At 41.1% G+C, this 19,811-nt stretch overlaps 1 protein-coding gene across 28 annotated transcripts in view; it reads right to left on the minus strand.

The window, feature by feature from the left end:
- The window catches only part of Ppfibp2 (PPFIB scaffold protein 2), a 156,735-nt gene that overhangs the window by 62,654 nt on the left and 74,270 nt on the right, over positions 1 to 19,811 (minus strand). For 23 of the 28 annotated variants that reach the window (XM_087211764.1, XM_087211768.1, XM_087211765.1 and 20 more), the window contains 2 exons: positions 7,895 to 7,987; positions 3,731 to 3,844 (listed from right to left, as the gene is read on the minus strand). In XM_087211764.1, the coding sequence (XP_087067890.1) occupies positions 3,731 to 3,844; positions 7,895 to 7,987 (207 nt within the window). Of the gene's footprint in view, positions 1 to 3,730; positions 3,845 to 4,020; positions 4,381 to 7,894; positions 7,988 to 13,113; positions 13,300 to 19,811 lie in introns of those variants that run through there. The other 5 variants (XM_087211778.1, XM_087211790.1, XM_087211791.1 and 2 more) reach the window with 3 other exon arrangements.

Raw genomic sequence — 19,811 nt, forward strand, 5'->3', positions numbered from 1 at the left:
TGAGCCACTCATGAACAGGTCATTGGCCCACACCTGTATTCCTGGGGTGCAACTCTGAACTTCAAGTTCCAATTGCTTCTGTGTGTAGCTGGGCATTGTGCAGACCTGCTTAAGGACCAGAGAGCAGAACCCCACACTGTGAGCTGATACCCAGACTATCCCAGACCAGCAAAAACTAACTCAGATTGTACCCTTCTTAAATATTCCTTTGCACATTTCCTGAAAAAAGACTCTTTTCAATAGGGAAGCTGTCCTGGTAAACAGAGATGTTCAATGTGTCTGAGGCCATAATCTAAGAAGATGCTTTCGAAGGCAATCCTGAGAGGTGCTCATAGCTGGCCCTAGCCTACCCTATATCTGACACAGGGCTGGAAACAAGAAATATTTTGCTTTGCCCTCAGATGTGTGCATAATCTACATGCTAAACGTACACCTGCCCCTGTGCTGACTCTGCTTGGTTCCAGTTTGCCTGTTTAACCCCAAGAGAGGTCTTCATTCTCTCTCTTTCTGGAGGCTGGATGAGATCATGTGCAGACTAAATCAGCTCGGAGCTACAAGATCAGTACTGAGCAGGGACTGGGGTTGGCAATGCTAAGGGATACCTGGCCCAAGACTAATTCCCTCCCATGGGCTCCTGCAGGGAGTGTGACATTGGTCAGAACAGCTGTGGGGAGACACACCTCAGTGGGCTTTCTGGAGCCCATCAAAGCACAGAGTTTGGGCTATGTGCATCAGATTGGGGCTTTCTCAAGTCTTCTGGTGCTATTCCAGTCAGCGGAAAGGGCAGAGTCTAGACTAGAAGTTGCAGATTAGAGGTTTACAGGCCAGGCTTCACCTATAGATAGGTGTTCTTGGCACACACAGTGTTTTTTTAAACATTTTTTTCCATTAAGTTTATTGGTACATTTTAGGTTTACAATACATTTACATTCATCATTGGGATCTTGCACCTTTACATGATGTATCTTGGTTCTTATTTTTTCCCCATTCCCCTCCCCTCCCTTCACCCTCTCCAAATTACCAATATTTTAAAAAGAGAAAGACATTTTAGAATCTTTAATTCTAAATTCTAGCTCCTTGTGAAAAGTGAGGCTATCTAGCATTACTAGGGCTACACAGAGAGTCAACCAGAGTAGAAACAGCCGGTGCCACCTGTAGACAAGATGCAGTGGGTGTACAGGGTCATCAGGAGCAACAAACCCAGAGAAAGTGCTGGGTCAACAGGAAGTCAGAAGCCCCTGCTGGAGACAGCAGAAGGATTTTGTTCAGAGCAATAGACCAGTCTTGGCACAGGGCAGGAATGGTCTCTCACGCTGGCAGAAAGAGGCCATTGTTTGCCTTTGTTCTCTGCCATTAGGCCATGAGTCATTCTTGCTGCTGCCACCAGAAACCAAGAGCCTTGGAGCCCAGGATATCACAGCCAAACTGGGAAAGTCTCTGCCTGCCCCTACTTATGAGGACGCATACATACCCTAAAGTATAGGTGGCACTGCATCGGTGTTGTGGTGCAAGAATCAAGTGTTTTTACAAACAGCATCCAGCAGATTTCAGCACATTCATTGAAGCTGAGATTTGGATCTGAAATCTCAACTATCTCAAGCTCTGGCGCTACCAAGCCTGCCACACAATTGGCTGATGATTTGAACTCACAATTTGTCAAGAAATTTTACCCTTGGAAGACTGAGAAAACATAGCAAATCTTCATTGGCACAAAAATGAATTGGTCAAATTCAGCAAGAACTTTCAAACCTAGAAGTGGCAAATAAAGAGTTATCACAATCCAAAATACACCAGGCCAGGACATCCACCTCTCTGGCACAAGCAAATCAAAGCCTAGTACCTCATTCATAGCAAACAAGAAGGAAGATTTAGAATAAACAGGATATAACAAACACATCATTGAGCGTAAGACTGTTTAAAAACTCTCAAATGCCATTCTTGGGATAATGCCAAGGGACAAGCCAATCTTCCCACAAGTGGTGCTGGGCACCTACATCATAATCCTTGACCCAAAGACTCTGACAACTGAGTAGAAATACTCCATAGAAAGATATAGAGCAGTCCAGAAGAAAAGCCAGCGCAAGAAAGCAGATAACTCAAGCATGACAATTCTGCCATTCTCTGACCTCCTGGTATGTTGTCACATGCCAAGCACTACCTTCCTGAAACATCAGCCTCCTGACAGTTTTCTCACAGGTTCCCACGCACATTCAAATTTTTATAGTCTTTGGAAAGTTTTTATAACACACCATCATCTTTGTCCTTTATCGTTTCCACCTCAAAACCATATCAAATACTTGAAACCATATCGTAGACTTGAAAATATAATCTAGAAGATTGTTTTATGCTCTCTTTGTGAAAAGGCTCTCCTGTCAGTTAAGGTTCCCTTCCCTACACTACTTTTTTTCTTGAGTTTTCCAAAGAAAGATTCAATTAAAATAAAATTTAAAAAAAGGAACAACTTCTGTTGCTACTCGTATTTTCAGGGACTATTATGAGCAAGACAAACGCCATACAATCTAAACAGAAAATGAAATGGTGCCAAGAATAGGGTAACTTATTAATCAGTAATGAAAAGATAAATTAACAACAACCTCCGGGCTGTTGGAATTAGTTTGTTTTTTTTTCTTGGTACCAGGGATCAAACTCGGGTCCTTGCGCTTGCGCAGCAGGCAGCGAAACCACTGAGCTAAATCCCCAACCCTGTTGGAATTAGTTTTTATGAAGACATCTAACTCAATCTACTCACTTAAGCAGATATCTTTTGTTCTTTAAATAACTGATGAGCACCTTTTATGTCCCAAGGGCCCTATCGGGAGCTCCAAAGCACACACATGAACTTTTAGCATGGCTTCATTTTTAAAATAACTAAAAATGCAAGAATAATTTAACTCTACAAAAACCTATTAACAGGCTTAATTTTTAAAAATTTAATTAGCTTCTCAATAGATTCTGAAATGATGTGATAAAAATTCAATACTCCTTTGTGATAATTGAAGCTCATTAACAGTATTTACAGTACAGTAAAACTATTCAGAGGAAGAATGGTTAAGGCAATTATGATACATTCACATACAATAAAACTACTATAAGTGTTAGTGAAGATGACTATGCAGCAAAATTTTAAAATGGAGAATCACTACATGATATTAAGCGTATAAAACTTAAGGGCCAAATTGCACGCCTGTGTGACCACAACCTTTAAAATTATCTGTACACATAACGACAACAACAAAAACAAACAAGGAGAGGACATTATTTGAATGCTAGGAAAGCAGCTGTTTTGTTTTGTTTTGTTTTGTTTTCATTTCGACATCTATTAAATTACGTTAGGATATGTATATAACTGCATATAACAGAGGGAACAAGAAGAGGAAAGGGGCAGAAAATAAGCTGACGAATTGACTTTCTAAAACTCCAAATGCCACCGATGGTCAAACTGCGGTTCCTGTGATAAGATGTGGGTGACACAGCCAGCAGAGCTCAGCGTACCCTGCTAGAGAAAGTGCCGCCTGAGAATCTGTCTAACCAGCTCAACAGGTTATTTGGCTCAGGCCAGCTCTTCTCTGCCCTGAATGTTCAGGCTGGTTTCACCTGCTGTCTAAACACTGCGTGCAGAACAGCCAACCCCACCTCCAGGTGGCATGGGAAAGGAACCAGGGGCTCAGAAAGGGACTTTAACACAAGAGCTGCTTCAAGCCCTGTCCCCTTCCATCCCGCCTGCCCTTACCTGTTGGAGCATTTCTTCGGCAGCATTGAGTTTCACCTGGTGTCCTTCCAGACAGACTTCTAGGTCCCGAATTTTTTCTCCTTGGGCTTCCACTTGGTCTGTGAGGACGCTCACCTGTTGCAGGAAATACAGCAACAATGGAGGAACAAGGTCTGTGTTATAAAGTGCCCCACCAGCAGGTGAGCAGTTAAAGCACACCACTGACTCTCACATGCTAGGGACAGCTGTTCTTTTAGGTAAGTGGAGGGGAGGAATGGCTTGGAAGAAGGCAACTCCAGGTGGAATCTTACCTTATTAGGGAGTCTCACCCACTGCTTGAATGACTTTGGTCACCTTCCTGCCCTCGATAGTCTCAAAAGAAAAGCACAAACAGCTGAGCGCTGCCTCTGGGCTGGACTCTTGCACCTATTCCTCTTACTAGGACAGCCAACCTCAAGGCATATCTTACTTGGCATGCTAGGGCTTCTGCCACCTCATGGGGAAGAGCAGTCCAAACCTCCATGGAAATTAACCAATGACCTTACCCCTCTCATAAAAGCGTGAGGACTGCTCACCTATCAGATGAGGGTTTTGAAGCAATTAAAGAATGTGGGACGTAAAGGGCATGTGTTAGCACTGACAAAACTTGGCTCCAGGAAGGTTTTTGTGCTTCACAGGCCAAAACATGACTCTAAGACATAGATACACGGAAGCCACACTGCACACACATGGCAGAAAAAAGTCATTTTTCTGAGGACCTCTCAGATTCTTTGGAAATATTAACTAATAAAAACCTAGTTGCAGTAAGTCATTTAAGTTATGCCCTAAATACATGAGGGTTTTCATAACCTCTATTATAACCAAACTGCTCTAGGATCTTTTTTCTTTTTTTAAAGACATAGCAAAGCAGGAAGATGAAGAAAGGGAATGGGTGGCTTCTTCAAGTAAAAACATCAACTGATGGTAAATTGAGAATTTTTTAGTTAGTCATTGCTTTTTACATATAGATTATTCTAAATTATTTCCCAGTCTGTAATAGGATGACAGAGGGAGGATGAAAGAGTTTAGTTCATTTATGACTGTTTAAGTAAACTTTATGAATTACAAAGTTCCCATGAATCTAAATGAGCATGGCTACTCTAAGCCTTCCATTTTTTATTCACCCAAATGTTGAATAAATTATTGAAACATTCCTGAAGTTGATGCATGAGGTGCTAACTTTTCAATTTTAAACCATCAATTGACTCCTTCTGTCAACAAAGCTCATCTTAAACAACAGAGCTTTTTGTATTTTTCTTGCTTGCTTTCCAATCCTTCTTCAACACTATCAGCAGTCCTGGCCTTTTCAACTACTAATTCCACTTCCAAAAAAGTAACACTGAGGTGCGTGGGTTGGTGGGTGGACACACATCTCTGTTCCCTGGGACCCAGAGTTTCCGGTTGGGAAGGATGTTTTATGGTTAATCCCATTTTGAGGATCAATACCTATATGGTCCCACAGTGCCTTGAGGCCACATGCTGGCAGCAGCACCCTGAAGAATAACATATGGTCCTAAGCAATAGTTCATGGTGTAGCTGCACATAGGACTAAAGACATCCAGGGTTGCAGGGGCCTTGAAAACCTCAATACTAGCCCGAAGTATTATAAATGAAGAAGTATAGAAAATTGCGACACAATGCATAATGATCTCAGAATGTGACCTTCATTCAACAAAAATGAGAATTTTTCGAGCCCTTACTACACACTATGACATAATTTCAGGTACAGGGTCTGGGGATTCAGAAATAGGAAAAAAAAAGATGAAATTTCCTGCCTTAAAGGGACTGCATTATAATGAAGGTATAAAATGTTTTTAATTAATCTCAGAGACAAAGTATTTTGTTCTTTATGATTGGTCTTGTTCTTCTGCAAACAGATGCAGGAAAACATTATGGGCCAAAGGTTCCAGTTAATTCAGTCTGGATTAGCTGTCATGTGAATTTATCAAGAGGCTATATGCTGCTAAGGGTCTGTCTAAACAGCGCTAGGCCCAGGAGAACAGGAAACAGCCCAGTGAGCACAGAATGCTGAGAGGAGCCTGTCCACAAGCTCCCGGCAGAACAGAAACCACTAGGGTCAACTTCTGACTTTGCTGGTAAGTAGCTTCCCAATTGTGTTAAGACCCTTTCAATAGGGATTATTCAGGAATTGAGTTTTTTGTGTTTTTTTAAAAACCATGGATATGAAAGAGAACACTTTCATATAGGTCTTCTTTATTAAATTGTAATCCTCTCTAAATAGGAATGTGTCATTCCAATCGTGAAAGGTCCTGGTTCAAAAGCTCGCAATTTCCTATTGTTTGCTACAAAATTCTAAATTGGGTATTTTTTCATTAATCATGGTGTTGGGATGGCGTTTCAAATTATACATCTCTCAAAACATATGTGCTATAAAATCTGGCCCCTGCTACTTCTCTGAAGCCCCCTCCCCCCCGCCAGCTTCACAGAAAGACTCTAGCCCCAAGGGTCCCTTGATGTTTCTACCGCACACTAAGCATACTCCTGCTGCAGTGTGGACTGGACCGTTAACCTCTTTGGTGTAGAAAGCACTTCTACAATTGAATGCATGGCTCGTTCCCTAACTCCCTCCTATTGGGAGCTTCTCTGGCTACCAGTCTTTATCTGGCCTTTTCTCTATAATACTTAACATTGCTTCAAATTCTCTCTCTTCTTTGTTTCTCCTCCCTGTTCCTCCCCTCTCCTCCTCTTCCCTGTCCCCCAGCACTATAAGAATAGGGAATTAGTCCATGTTCTTCACAGCTGTGTCTCCAGCATCTAAAACTAGGTCAGACAGATAAGTTGTAGGTACTCAATGATTTTATGCTTTTAGAATCAATGAAGTAAAAAAAATAGAGTGCTAAATTGTATATTTGGTATGAGCTCAACTATTTAAAATAGAAGCAGGGCAGGGGGGAAAAGCCACTAGGAAAAGGTCAAAATGTTAGTCTTTTCCTTTAAATTATTCAGGATTCTTTTAGAATTTCCAAAGTTTCTAATTGATTTATTTTATGTTTATAATATAAAATTTTTTAAAGTAAAATAAATAAGCTAAGAAGAAAAACAATAATCATGCTTCTACCTCACAACCCTAGTGATACCAACTAAAGCTCACACCCTGAGAGGGTAGGGGTCTGGCCCTCCACCTGTTCCCTCCTCCATTCCACCACCAGTCTTATTCATCACCCTTCAAGCTTTTGAAGGAGCTAAGACTAGGATATTAATCTTTATATACTCCAAATTGTCAATTAATATCTGACATATACTAGACTTGAGTAAATGCTTATAAATCTAGTTAGGCATTTGACAGCTAACACAGCAAAGAGCTACTTCAGCAATAAGCTTCTGTAAGAAGGCCTAACTTAGACAGCTGAGGTGGTGCATCCCTATATATAATACCAGCACTCTGGGAGGCTGAGGCAGAAGGATCATAAATTCAAGCCCAGCCCAGGCGCCTGAGTGACTTAGTGAGACCCTATCTCAAAATAAAAAATGGCTAGAGATATGTCTTAGTGTGAAGGCCCTGGATTCAATCCCTGGTACTGAAGGGGAAACAAAAAAACAAACAAATAAACATGTTCTATCAAGGAACACAGGCTTCTAGAAGTGACAGTTTCTTTTGCTTTCTCCATGACAAGTTTTGGAATTTCTCTTGTCAAAGCAAAAGAGTCATCAGAGGTTTTGCCTATGTTACCAGCTGTAGGGAATTTAGCACCAAGTCTAGATTTAGCTTCAGATGCTTTGGACTTGATTCTGTTAGTGTTCACCCTTGGGTCTATTATCATTATGGCTCTGATTCATTAGTGACATGAGGATATATCATCTCATCTCTCTTGCAAGTCTCGGGCTCCTGGAGGACAGGGCCCACATTGTTCACTCTTGGCACCACTATTCACCTACCCACAAGGTTTCCAGTGAGTAGAAGCAGTGCACAATAAATGAATGAATTCACAACTCCCCAAAGCCAAGGCCACAGTTACATTATGCACCTAGTTACTTTCTGCTTTGTTTCAGGAAAAGCTTGTTGGAAAAATACACTTTGAGGTCAAAGAGTTCCAACAAAATAAGCCCTCTGTGCTTCCCTCTCACTTAGGGAAGATACAGAGCTGGAGGTAATAGATAAACCTGGTTCCCATCCAAAGGACCCACCTGTAAGATGAGGGACTCCTTATCTCCTTCTAGACGTGCCAGGCGTTCCTGGTAGGTTTCGTTACTAGCAGCACCATGGTGATTTATCTGGGACTAAAGAGGGGGGGAAATACACTTAGAATGTTGGAGAAATATTTTCAACCTCCAAATGAAGTATATACAAAGTATGCAATTTGTGAGGGCAGTTCCACTTATTATAAGTGCAAAAACCATCCACCAAAACAGGAAACCACAGATTTCAAAACAACTGCAAGAGAACCAGACCACATGCCATTGAAAGGTGTGCCTTGGAAGATGGTGCAACCACTCCTGATGACCTCACCCTTAGCTGGGAGGGCCTTGACAGAGCTTGAGACCAGCAGTGCTTGATTTGACTGGACATGCTGGGTCTGGTTTTACTAGAGGCAAAGTACTGAGGGGCTGGTCTTTGAGGAGACTAGGGAACTGGTACCATTCCCCAAGGAACTGCATCGGAAAACCTGTGCTGAGATCTTGGTATCTCCTAACTTTCACACCAGGGTTCTCCAGAGCCAAGGCACAACTCCGCGGCAAGGAAGCCCACCCCGAACATCACAGTAATGTGGAGATGGGAATGGGGAGATACCAACAGCAAGGCCTTTCATCTACTTACACTGCCCTTCCCACCCCAATCCCACTTCTGACAAATGTTTTGGCAGCCTGTGTTTCTGTAGAGCTACAGCTGAAAGAAGTAAGCTAGAATGAAACATGTAGAGAAGAACCTAAATAACAGCCAGAGGGTCTCTAAGAACTAAGTAGCTGGGGAAACATACCAGATGCAAAGTAGCCAGAAACTACAGAAAAAAACAAATGGGAGAGGGTGTGCAAAGGCAGAGGACAGGCAGAATCTGATAAAATGTCCTGAGATAAACACAGAAGCTGTCACTTTCTAGGGTGTGTTTGACAGAGTAGTGGGCAGCAGGAAGGGAAGGAGCTGCTAAGGCCAAAAAGCTGTGCCCATTAACAACGCACACTTCCTCCATGCTGAATGAAAGGCTGCCAACCAGAAGCTGGTGGTCTGAAAAATGGTTCTCATTGCTAAATAAAGAAACTATTATCCTTATCTTCTGGGCTTGCCCAGTGATACCAATGCTCCATGATATTCATGAGGCAAGTGTTTATTACCTGGAGAAATAAACTATTGTGCAAATGAGCAAGTCAGAGAAGCCCAGGGTTGACTTGCCTGATCCTGAAATCATTTCCCTGCATTTTAGCTTCTCTTTCCATGAGAAAAGTTACCTTCTTCTTGCCTCATTAACCCTTCCCAATGCACTGCCTAGGTGTGAACACCTGGCAAAGCCACTTCCTCTCCTCACACAGAAATGGCAACCTAGTATTTCACACTCAAGCCCTAATGAGAGAAAGCTGGCTCTCTGATGACAGTACAGTGGGCCCTTCCCAGGATAGCTGTGCCAGGCACCGTCTAAATGGTGCACGGTACCTACCTACTGAGACACCACTGTTTTGTATTCCAGCTTCCCTCAACCCTGCATCTTGTCCATTGTTATGGGAGCTTTTCATGCCACAGACAAAGGACTTTCACAATCACAATCAACTTCTTTGTCCATGGCAGTTTATTGTTGTTACATTCATTAATATACCAGGAGCTCTCACAGGGTCAAACTGTCTGACTAGCATCCAAGGATATGTCATAACCTACATTTTCTCAGGACCTGGCCAGGAAAGATAGGAAAACAATTCTCAACAGCAGGTCAAATTCTCCTCTGTTAACTCACAATGAAGACTTTTAGTGGCCAAAAAGAATAGGAAAAAGAGCCATGCATCCAAGTGCCACTCTGTACGTGAGACCGCAGTCAACATGGGTATGGAGCCTTCCAGCACTGGCAGTGCCACTTCTCCAGTGATAGAGAATAGAAAGCCAAGGAGCAAATCTCACAAGGCTCCAGTAAGCCACCACATGCCCAGTGCTATATATTCAAGTGGTCTGCAGTATGTCCCTGTAGTGAGGACTTTGGCACTGGCAGTGCCACTTCTCCAGTGATAAAGAAGAGAAAGCCAAGGAGCAAATTTCACGAGGCTCCAGTAAGCCACCACATGCCCTGTGCTGTATATTCAAGTGGTCTGCAGTATGTCCCTGTAGTGAGGACTTTGGCATCTGTTTTTAAATATAAAAGTTCACCTTTCCCTATCAGAAGCAGGGTTCAGTCAAACTTGCCACAGCTTCTAATGCTGTATCCCACTAGAATGGCTCCAACTGGGACAAGAGATAACTCAGAAGCATCTCTCCTGCTGATCACCACTTCCCACCACTTCCTTTAAAGGAACCGTTCAGACTATTTGCTGTAAACTCACAGTGACCACCTCTGAGTCACTTCCTGGAATTAATGCCTGCTTGCTTTAAACATATAAGTTAAAGCTCTCCATGGAAAACTTGTTTGGATAATCCTCTGGGCCCAATAAAGGTGTTGATCCATGTGTGTTCTCCAGCTATGCTGTATACTCCAGGGTCCGTACAGACTAAAAGCTTTTAAATTTCCACACCTTAGCTGTGTCACTAAAGCCCTGCCTGAAACCTCATCCCTGACAGTGAGGGCCCTAAGGGACCGTTCATGCGGCCTTTGGTGGCTGTTGGGGACAGTAGCTACCAGCTGCGTTGATAATAGGACTCATTCAAAATGGTCCTTCAGTGTAATAAAAGGTCTACTCTGTATGCAGAGGTACAGCCATTTGTACTATCTGGCCAAAAAATAAGCATAAGAAAAGAAGTTAGAGTCATAAGTTAATATACAAAATATAGTTAGACAGGCCTTAACACACGCTAGACATGGATGGAATATCTGGATCCATTCTAACAGCCAATAAAAAAACAGAAGCATGGTCAGCTAAAAGATGCACAGATCAGTATGGGAAAATCAAACTGACTACCTGGAAGAGGCATCACTACTCCTGGGCAAGACAGAAACTGCTCATTTTCACAGAGAGACTTTGTGAAACAATGGGATAAACAACATCCATAATGATGCCTGTAGAGTAAAGAGCCCAGTAAAACACATTGCTCTTCTGTGATGCTTACAAAACAGGGGAACAGCTAATGGATAATATGGGCCAAAAGCCAAAGCAATTCTAAGAGGTTAATACAATATGGCCCAAGCACAGTGCTTGCTATGCATCCCAGGTACTGTTCAGAGCACTTCATGTGCACTAACTTATTTAAACCTTCTCATGACCTTATGAGATGGATTTTTATTCCCATTTCACAGATAAAGGAACTAAAGGGAAAAGTATCTTAACAAGATACAAAGGGATAATGTGCCAAGCATTATATTATCCATAATTATTATGTTTTTGTTTATACAGCTTAATGAGGGAGCAGATCAAGTATACCTTTTATCTATTTTATATATTGGGATTGTATGATTCGTCACACAAAGCTGGAAAATATCTTTAATAGGGAGTAGCTAAATAGTGGTTCATCCATAATATGGACTACTGATAGCATCTGAAAACATGAGATAAGTATTTATGAACACCATAAAAATGTAAGACATGGGATAGTAAAAAGAAGCAAAATCCAGAAGAATTATATGGTATAATAACAGCATTTTAGTTACTTGCAAAAATATATCTTCTCGAGTATCTAAAATACATTGTAAAATCCAGAAGCTTTGTTTGAGGACCAAGAACAGAGGTTCCTGGTACTTTTCCCTCCCAACAGATTTGAGGGGGCAATCCTCTCGCAGCAGTCACACCAGCCCATTGAGCGGTGGTCCTCATGGCAGAAAGGATCCCTCCCTTTAAGTGCTGTCCTAAAGAAACTTCATCTCCTTTTACACAGGTCCTCCAGAATGTGCTATAAACTTCTGAAAATTTTAAAGACAGCAGTGAAATGGAGAACACTCCAGACAATTCCACAGTATCTCCAACCTTGACTTTTGGTGAGGTACAGAGCTATATTTTCACCTTCTAGATAAGACCTACATCTTAAGAAATTTGTAGCCCCTCAGAAGGGCACAGGCCAGGATAAAATACCACCTCCAGCTGGACAAGAACCTAGGGATTATTTTAGAATGTTCTTCTTGAGGGCCAGTACTCATCAGCCAAAAGTGAGGGTTTGAGCTTAGGTGAATAAACGTATATTTCTTAGCCTACTAATAGCTCAGCAGGTTCTATCACTTTCTAGTGTCATTCTTATATTACAAAACAGCTCCATATTAGGACATAAAAAGGCACATGGCTATCAAAATTGATTCCAATTTACTGACATGAGAGAAATGTTTTAAGAGGTAGAATTAGGACATAGCTGTCTTGCTCTACTTTAAAACAGCTTGTTTTGCCAGAGGGTACACCTGTTTCCTTAATTCTAATAGTGGATCTGCAGTAGAAATCTTGGATCAACACTGAGATCACATATCTGGGGCCCTGAGTGATTCTAAGTTTGGAAAGTCTCTGAAAAGTCCTGTCCACATTGTCTATTGGGAAAATCAGTGATAGAGGAGTAGCCCAGATCTTCCTGCATAAAGACAAATTGAGAGAACCACTCTCCATTGAAGAGAAGCCAAATAGGATTCTATTCGACTGACTCTATTTCTCCCAACTATGGGATGGCAGTGAATTTAAAGAAGAGCTTCACCCTCTTTTACCTTGTTAAGGATGCTCATCCTACAGACGAATATACACAAGAATGAGGTCATTTTTACTCAGCCATGGATGTTAGTCCAATGGACGACTTATGTACTAAGCTATGTTACACAAATGTTTTATCAAATTTCCTCCTCTTCTTTGTTGACAGTTATTGGTACCAATGTGACAGAAGGAAAAGTCAATCTTCTCCCTAAACTTTTCAGAGTCAGAACTGCTCCAGAGACACCGTAATTCAAGTTAGTTACCTAAAAATATTGTGAGGGTCATATGATCATTGTCCTCATGGAAATGAAACTTCAATTGCAGACTGACATTTTTAGATTCTCTTGGATTTTGACTGAAGAATCCCACAAGGAAACATACTATCTCTCTTGTGTCACAGAACTGAATCAAAATTAGGAGTTCTTGAATGTATATTGTCAAGAATTGAAAATTTTACCTAAGATTACTGAGGCCAAACTACCTTTGTCTCTATCAAGCTTGGCTCTCAGAAACTGGGCAAAATTATGAATATAAGAAATCCAATCTCCAAAATCCAAATCTCTTAAAGGAATATAAAAACCACAGAGCAGAGATGTTATATCAAGGTCTCCCCTTACCTTTGAGAATGACGTTCTCAAGTGTCCTCAGAAACAGTGACAACACAGTTCCTTGACTCTCACAGGTCATCTTCTGGGTCATTTTCTGTAAGACCTGAATTGCTCACTGCTGGGGGTGGACAGGCCTAACATATAGCTTAAACAATCAATAGTCTAAGGTGGGACTGTTTTCTAAGCCTGATGTCTCTGTAAGACAGAAACCAGGAAGACTATCAGCCAGACATAGTGCTTTATGGTTGGGGATCCTGGAGTTGACCGTGACAGTTAATCTATCTCAACAATTAGATGATGGAGGGACATGGACTGTGTATGGCCAGAAATGACAGAACTGAATGAGATTCCAGCAAGGACAGTCTCTGCATAAAGGATTCCAAGCTAAACAGAGAACTATCTCATTTCTCCCATCTCTCCCCTGGGTCAGTGAGCAAACAGTTTACTTTTGATGAGTTACTCACACAGAGAGCTAGATACTGGCAGACTAAAGAAATAAAGTAGGCTTTCAAATCTTATGGGGGGTGGGGATACTGCATCTTAATTAGCAGTGAGATTATCAGACAATACTTAAGGCTCCCAAAACCTTGTAAGTTGCAGAGAAGTCCAGATTAGTCAATTCCTCCCTTATTCTTTTGCTAAGGGAAGGGACTGAAGAAATCTTGTATTACTCTTGGCAAAGAATTCTTCTGAAGCCTGCTTCAATTGAGTACATTGTTTGTCCAGAGGAGGCCAGGATCATCACCCTAATATAGCCACATAGTACCAGTGAGGGCTGCTATCTTCTTCGAGACAGCTTCATTCCTAGTTTAGGTTCATTCCTAGTTCCCTGGATCAGGTTTGACTGGGTGAAATCCTTCCTCTATTTTTTTTTATGGTGCTGGGGATTGAATCCAGGACCTCATACATGCTAGGTAAGTCCTCTATCACTGAGGTACACCCCAGTCGCTCACTGAATTTTTAAAACTGGGAACAGAGGGCCAGGGATTTAGCTCAGTGGCACTGCACCTGCCTTGCAAGTGCAAGGTCCTGAGTTCGATCCCTGGTACAAAAACCACAAAAACAAAAACTGGGAACAGAGCATGACATGACGGTGCAAGAAATTTCTGTGGTTGTCAGTAGCTACATTCTCCCCCACATGGAAGAAGCTGGCATCAGCATGAAGCTGGAAGAAGCTGGCATCAGCATGATACCAATCTGCACAGAAAAACAAATAAAGGCCAAGAAAAATATGGGTAATACTTCCATCTTTAGTTCATCTGCCTAACGAAGATATATACCTTGACCCTTTCTGCTGGGCTCCCTAGGCTTAGACTTATTCAAATTGAGTTTCTCTTACTTACAACCAAAATTCCTGGCTCATGAAGTTGTCTCAATGAGTGATCACTCAACTGAAATTTATCCCTTTGGAAATAGACTTCAGAGAAGTAGTCTTGCTGTTTAGATATAAGACTAACAGAGCAATTCTGCCTATCACTGCTTGATTTTCTTGAACTGGCAATTTTAGAACAAGGTTGTCAGTTCTAAGCCAGCTACAGTGTAGTTAACACCTGGATTATCATCAAAAGCTAACAGAAATCTACTTTGTGACTCAGGGTGTGTCTGTGTGGGTTGTACTGGGATAAAAAGGACACCTTACCTCTTTTGTATGTGGAACGAAAGGCTTTCTATCCACCACCTGTTTGCCTGCATTCTTATTTCCCATGTAGAACAAGAAGGTAAAGACTAGAAATGAATACAAGAGGCAACAGGCCCATGGGCATCAATGGGTGGGGTGGGACATTATCAGATGATGTGATGTAGGGAAAACAAGGTAAAAGAAAACAAGAAATAAATAGGAGCTAAAGTTTAAAAGCTACAAAGGTGAAAAGGAAATCCATAAATGAAGGGTAAATAAGAACATAAACATCTAACAATGATTTAAGAAGTTATGTTGAAAGAATTACATGTCATGTGCAGGTGTTCAAATGCCAGATCTGGACACTAGAAATCTGAGAGCGGTGGGTTCCCTGACACCCATCCTTTGCTTAGCTGGACTTCAAGGCAGAGGGTCCCTGAGGACATTGTTGAGAAATTTCTATATCCATTTATGCAGAATTCCTGAAAATCTTCCTCTCTGACGCATGGGTTTCTCAGCAGTCAGAGGACAAACAAGGAATGCTTAGGAAGCCAGGGCTGCACCTAATCATGTGTACGCTCAGGTAGGTCACCTCATATCAGATTTCCAATCTTTCAGAAGAGAAAGTTACACCCCACAGAGCAGCAAGTGGGACAGCTGTGTGTGTGTGTAAGTACAGAACAAGTATGGCATTCTTTCCATAGCAGGATGCTCTAATAATTCCTCTATGTTATAAATAGTGTTTGTATGATCATAAGAATATGAATATCATTTAAGAGGCTTTGTTTAAACTCAAAGACCAAGATTCAGTTACAAGCAGTTCGTCCTTTATATGAAGAGTTTTAATTAACTCATTCTTTTTGTGCAAGAGAATAAGAGAGGCAATATTTATGATCAGAACATATAAGAAATATCTATAAAGCATTGTATAAACAACCCACAGGCACAATAATCAAAATATTTTCAGTCTGAAAAGAAAAAATTCTCAAAAGCCTGAGTGACAATTCAGAACCCACTGTTAGCTAATAGCCCTAGAATTATGCCTCTGACACACACAGCTAAAGACATATTCACTTTTCCATTGTTCCTGAAAAGGTCCCCATGATTTGAGTCATATCTTTATGGCCAGAATTTTTCCTCCTTATAAGAGTTTTACTGGGCACTATAAAGTGCAGTACTATGTGCTACATATATGCTTATAATGAATGCATTAAGAATTTCAATTGCTATCTTCCAGCAGATTAAGTGTTTCTGTTTTAACATTTAGATCACTGATCTATTTTTATTTTACCACGTGGTGAGATATATGGATCTAGATTCAATTTTCTGCACGTGGATAGTTTTCCCAGCACCATTTATTAAAAAGGCTGTCTTTCTTCACACGTATGTTTTTGGCCCCTTTGTCAAAGATCAGATAGCTGAATATGTCTTGGGTTATTTCTTCATCTTCTACTGTTCTATTGATCCACAGATTTTTTTTTTTTGCCAGTACCATGCTATTTTTAAGAAGTACAAATGGCCAATAAATACATGCAAAAATCTTCAACATCTCTGGCCATTAGAGAATTGTGAATTAAAACGCTGAGATTCCATCTTCCTCCAGAAAGAATGACTGTCATCAAGAAATCAATCAATAAAACTGCTGGCAAGGTGGGGGACAGGGGGTTTCTACATCATTAGTGGGAATGTAAACTAGTACAACACTATGTGAATCAGTATGGAGATTTCTCAAAAAACTAAAACTAGAAATTTCATTTGACCCAGGTATTCCCCTTCTAAGAATCTTCCCAAAAGAGTTAAAGACAGACATCATATTACCCATGTTCATAGCAGCACAATTCAAAATAGCTAAAACTTGGGAGCAACCTATATGTCTATCAATAGATGAATGGACAAAGAAAATGTCCAATACACAATGTCCAACACAAATACACAATGGAGTACAACTCTACCATAAAGAAAAATAGACTTGAGCCATATGTAGGGAAATGGATGTACCTTGAGATCATAATGTTAAGTGAAATAAATCACAAGTTTAAATAACATATAGTTTCTCTTATATAAAAAAAGCAAAATATAAATAAAGACCAAAATAAGATTGATAATAGGAAATAGTAAGATCTTTTGCAAATGAGAGGGGGACCAACTTATGGAGGGATGGGGAAGGGAGGGGGGGAAGGGGATGAAAAATTAAGATGTGTTGTGTGCATGTATCAACTCCCCACAAGGAATATAATCATAATGTACTGCAAGCATGTACTAATAAAAAAGCTAAATTTGGAAAAAATAAAAAAGTATTTCAATTGCTAGTAATAAGCAACCATTAAAATCTGAATTTTATTTCTGTTCCAATCTAGATGTTAGATCAGATATAGGTGAAATGCCATGTTTCCAGTAAAATCAACCCCCACCAGCCTCCTCAAAGGGATCATCCTCTGGCTGTAGTAGCTGGTCAGATGCTATGCCTGGTTGTCCTGGACTAGCCTCTCTATTATGGCTTGGCCAAGAGATATCCATGTTAGGCTCTGCACAGCATTAGCTGGGGTGTGAATGCTGATGCCATGGTTAAAGGCCATGTGGAATAAGGAGAGTAGGAGGGTAACTTCTTCATGGTCTGCCTGGCATCTGCTAGGAGAGCACACTCTTCAAATATGCTGTTTGTTCTCAGGGATGAGGGCAGTTCTGCACCATTCTTTGACTGATGCATCCCAGGAGACATCTTGTCATTTCTGCACTTCACTGAACTTTGTGACAGAGTTGATTCTAGAGCAGTCAAGTAGAGCAAGAGGATGGTCACAATGAGGTGTTATTGGTAGGAGTGTGGAAAAATCCTAAGATGGTCATATCCCCAGTGTGAGAGCTAAGGACAGCTCTAGCCATCTTGTTGGCTTTTGGAGCCAACAGTTGCTTTTCAGAGCTCCTGCCTTGGGGTCCTCAAAGTACATCTCTCCTTTTGTGATATCAAACTCTGTAGTATTGGCCAGGTAGAGTCACAGTTTGTTCAGAATGTCCTTTAAGCTGTAGATTCTAGTTCTTTCAGGATCCTTGCCATGGTACATACACTGTTCTAACTGGTCAGAGCATGTGAATTATTTAATAGCTCTTTGCCTGTACATATGTTGAACTTTTGAATTCAATACACTGGGTAAAGTCTTGTTCCTAGATAAATCTTAGAATTACATCCTTCTTTAGCCACATACATAACATGGGTTTTTAGCTAAATAAGAAAATGTGTAGCATTTCCAGACTGCCTATTCAAAAAGATCTTATCAAATCCAGAAAACTAACTGTAAGTGAGACATGCCTGCCAGGCACAGGGCTTCAGGGGAGATGTCAATGTCACTAAGGCTGTATCTCAAACTCAGAAGCACCCCTCACATGCAAGCCTTTTAGAAACTTGGAAAATGCAGACCTTAAAAATAAGAGGACCCAAATAAATATGTAAATATAAGTGGATCACAGAGGCTATAGTCAATTCCTGTTACATGGTTCAGGTTATCTATCAGCCAGGGAAGCAAATAGTGCAAAATTCTTTTTCTCAGGTGACTGGAAACATGAGTTTATATCACTGAACTTAACAAGTGGTATTTGTGGTACCTGTCTGTTAATATCCTGTGAAGAGATGATATGAAAACCAGAGGATAGTAAGAATAGGAGACTCTTTGAAGAGTTTCCTCTTCTTACCCACTCCAATGGATTCACTGACTCATTCTTATTGAAAACACTTTCAGAGGCAGGATGGCATCAGTGAGTGTTGGAATTGGGGGTGGAGTGGCCACTATGTATGTTTTAACTCCCCTGGACGCATCAGAGTTAACTGCCTGGTGCCTCTTACACTGCCTAGGTTTTCCACACGAGGAGCCAAGAGGCAAATTAAGAAAGATATATAGCTGGATAATATGAAGTCAGGCTAAGGACAAAGTAAGGAGCTGTTCCTTTGGTCATAACAATGCCAGCAAACCTACAATATTCCCAAATGGGAATAAATTCAGAGGAAAATGGATGGGAACTAGATGTAAGAACAACATTATGGGAAGTAATTTTAAAGATGGCTGCAAAGACAAAACCACTGTGCAGTGAGCTTGGGAGTGACAGAGAAGGAGTAGAGATTGTGAGTTTTTAGCTGGCTCTTTTGAGAATCATTATGGTGAGAGGAAAATATGTTGTAAGGCATCATAAAGTGGCCACCACAAGGTCAAAGAGAATTGTGACTTTTTCCCTAAGAACTGAAGAGAAACATTTACCTCAAGGCAAGAGACAGGGAGGTAGGAAGCAGTTGAAAAAATGAAGAATTAGAGGAACAGGAGAAACTAGAACAGGATTGTATCAAAAGGACAGGATACTAGGATATCCTTGGCCAAGAGAGGGGACTCTTGTCTCATGAAACAGAGGAAATTGAAAAATGATAGCTGTAAACATAGTTATATTTTGTCATGAAAGGGAGAGAAGATGAAAAAATTTATCTAAATTTGAGTTTTTAAAAAAGTAGTCAGTGGTATCAGTTGAGAAGGAAATAGAAGGTTGGAGACAAATAGAAAAGCATGAAAAGAGCCACTATAGAGGGTGGGAGAGAGGAATGCAGGAGTGAGTCAAAGGATCCCCAAGTGCAATTGTCATTCCACAAAACTACCAATGGCTATGCTGCTCTGGAGCACCTACAAGCTATTCAGCAAACAAACCTGGTATGATGATACTTATATGTTTCACTGAGCAAAAGTGGCCCAAGGTCCTCTCTTCAAGGAGCTTGCCCAGACTTGGAGTCATGAGGTATGGGAGGGGGTAAGAGATGGCAGAAGTCTAGTTGCTAAATTATACCAAGGAAAATGATGGGCAGGCATGTTGGATGTGTTGGCTACAAAGGGAGGTACTTATAGGAAACCATTGACAACTGAAGCTTTTGAGGAACCATACTGACTGTTGCTCTCCCCCTGGGCTTTGAAAATCTCTCTGCTCATAATCAAGGTCGAATATAGGGGTCTGGAGAGATCTGGGAAGATAACAAGGTGGTGAACAGCAGAGAAACAGCCTCTCTGTGAGAAAGAGAAAGTGGAGAGAAGCAAGGATCTGAAGTGAGAATTGAAGCCCATGG

The sequence above is a fragment of the Heterocephalus glaber genome, unplaced genomic scaffold (assembly GCF_053883595.1).
Source record: "Heterocephalus glaber isolate CG9 unplaced genomic scaffold, H.glaber_assembly_v1.0 deba00001428, whole genome shotgun sequence".
In the NCBI taxonomy this organism is placed as follows: Eukaryota; Metazoa; Chordata; class Mammalia; order Rodentia; family Bathyergidae; genus Heterocephalus; species Heterocephalus glaber.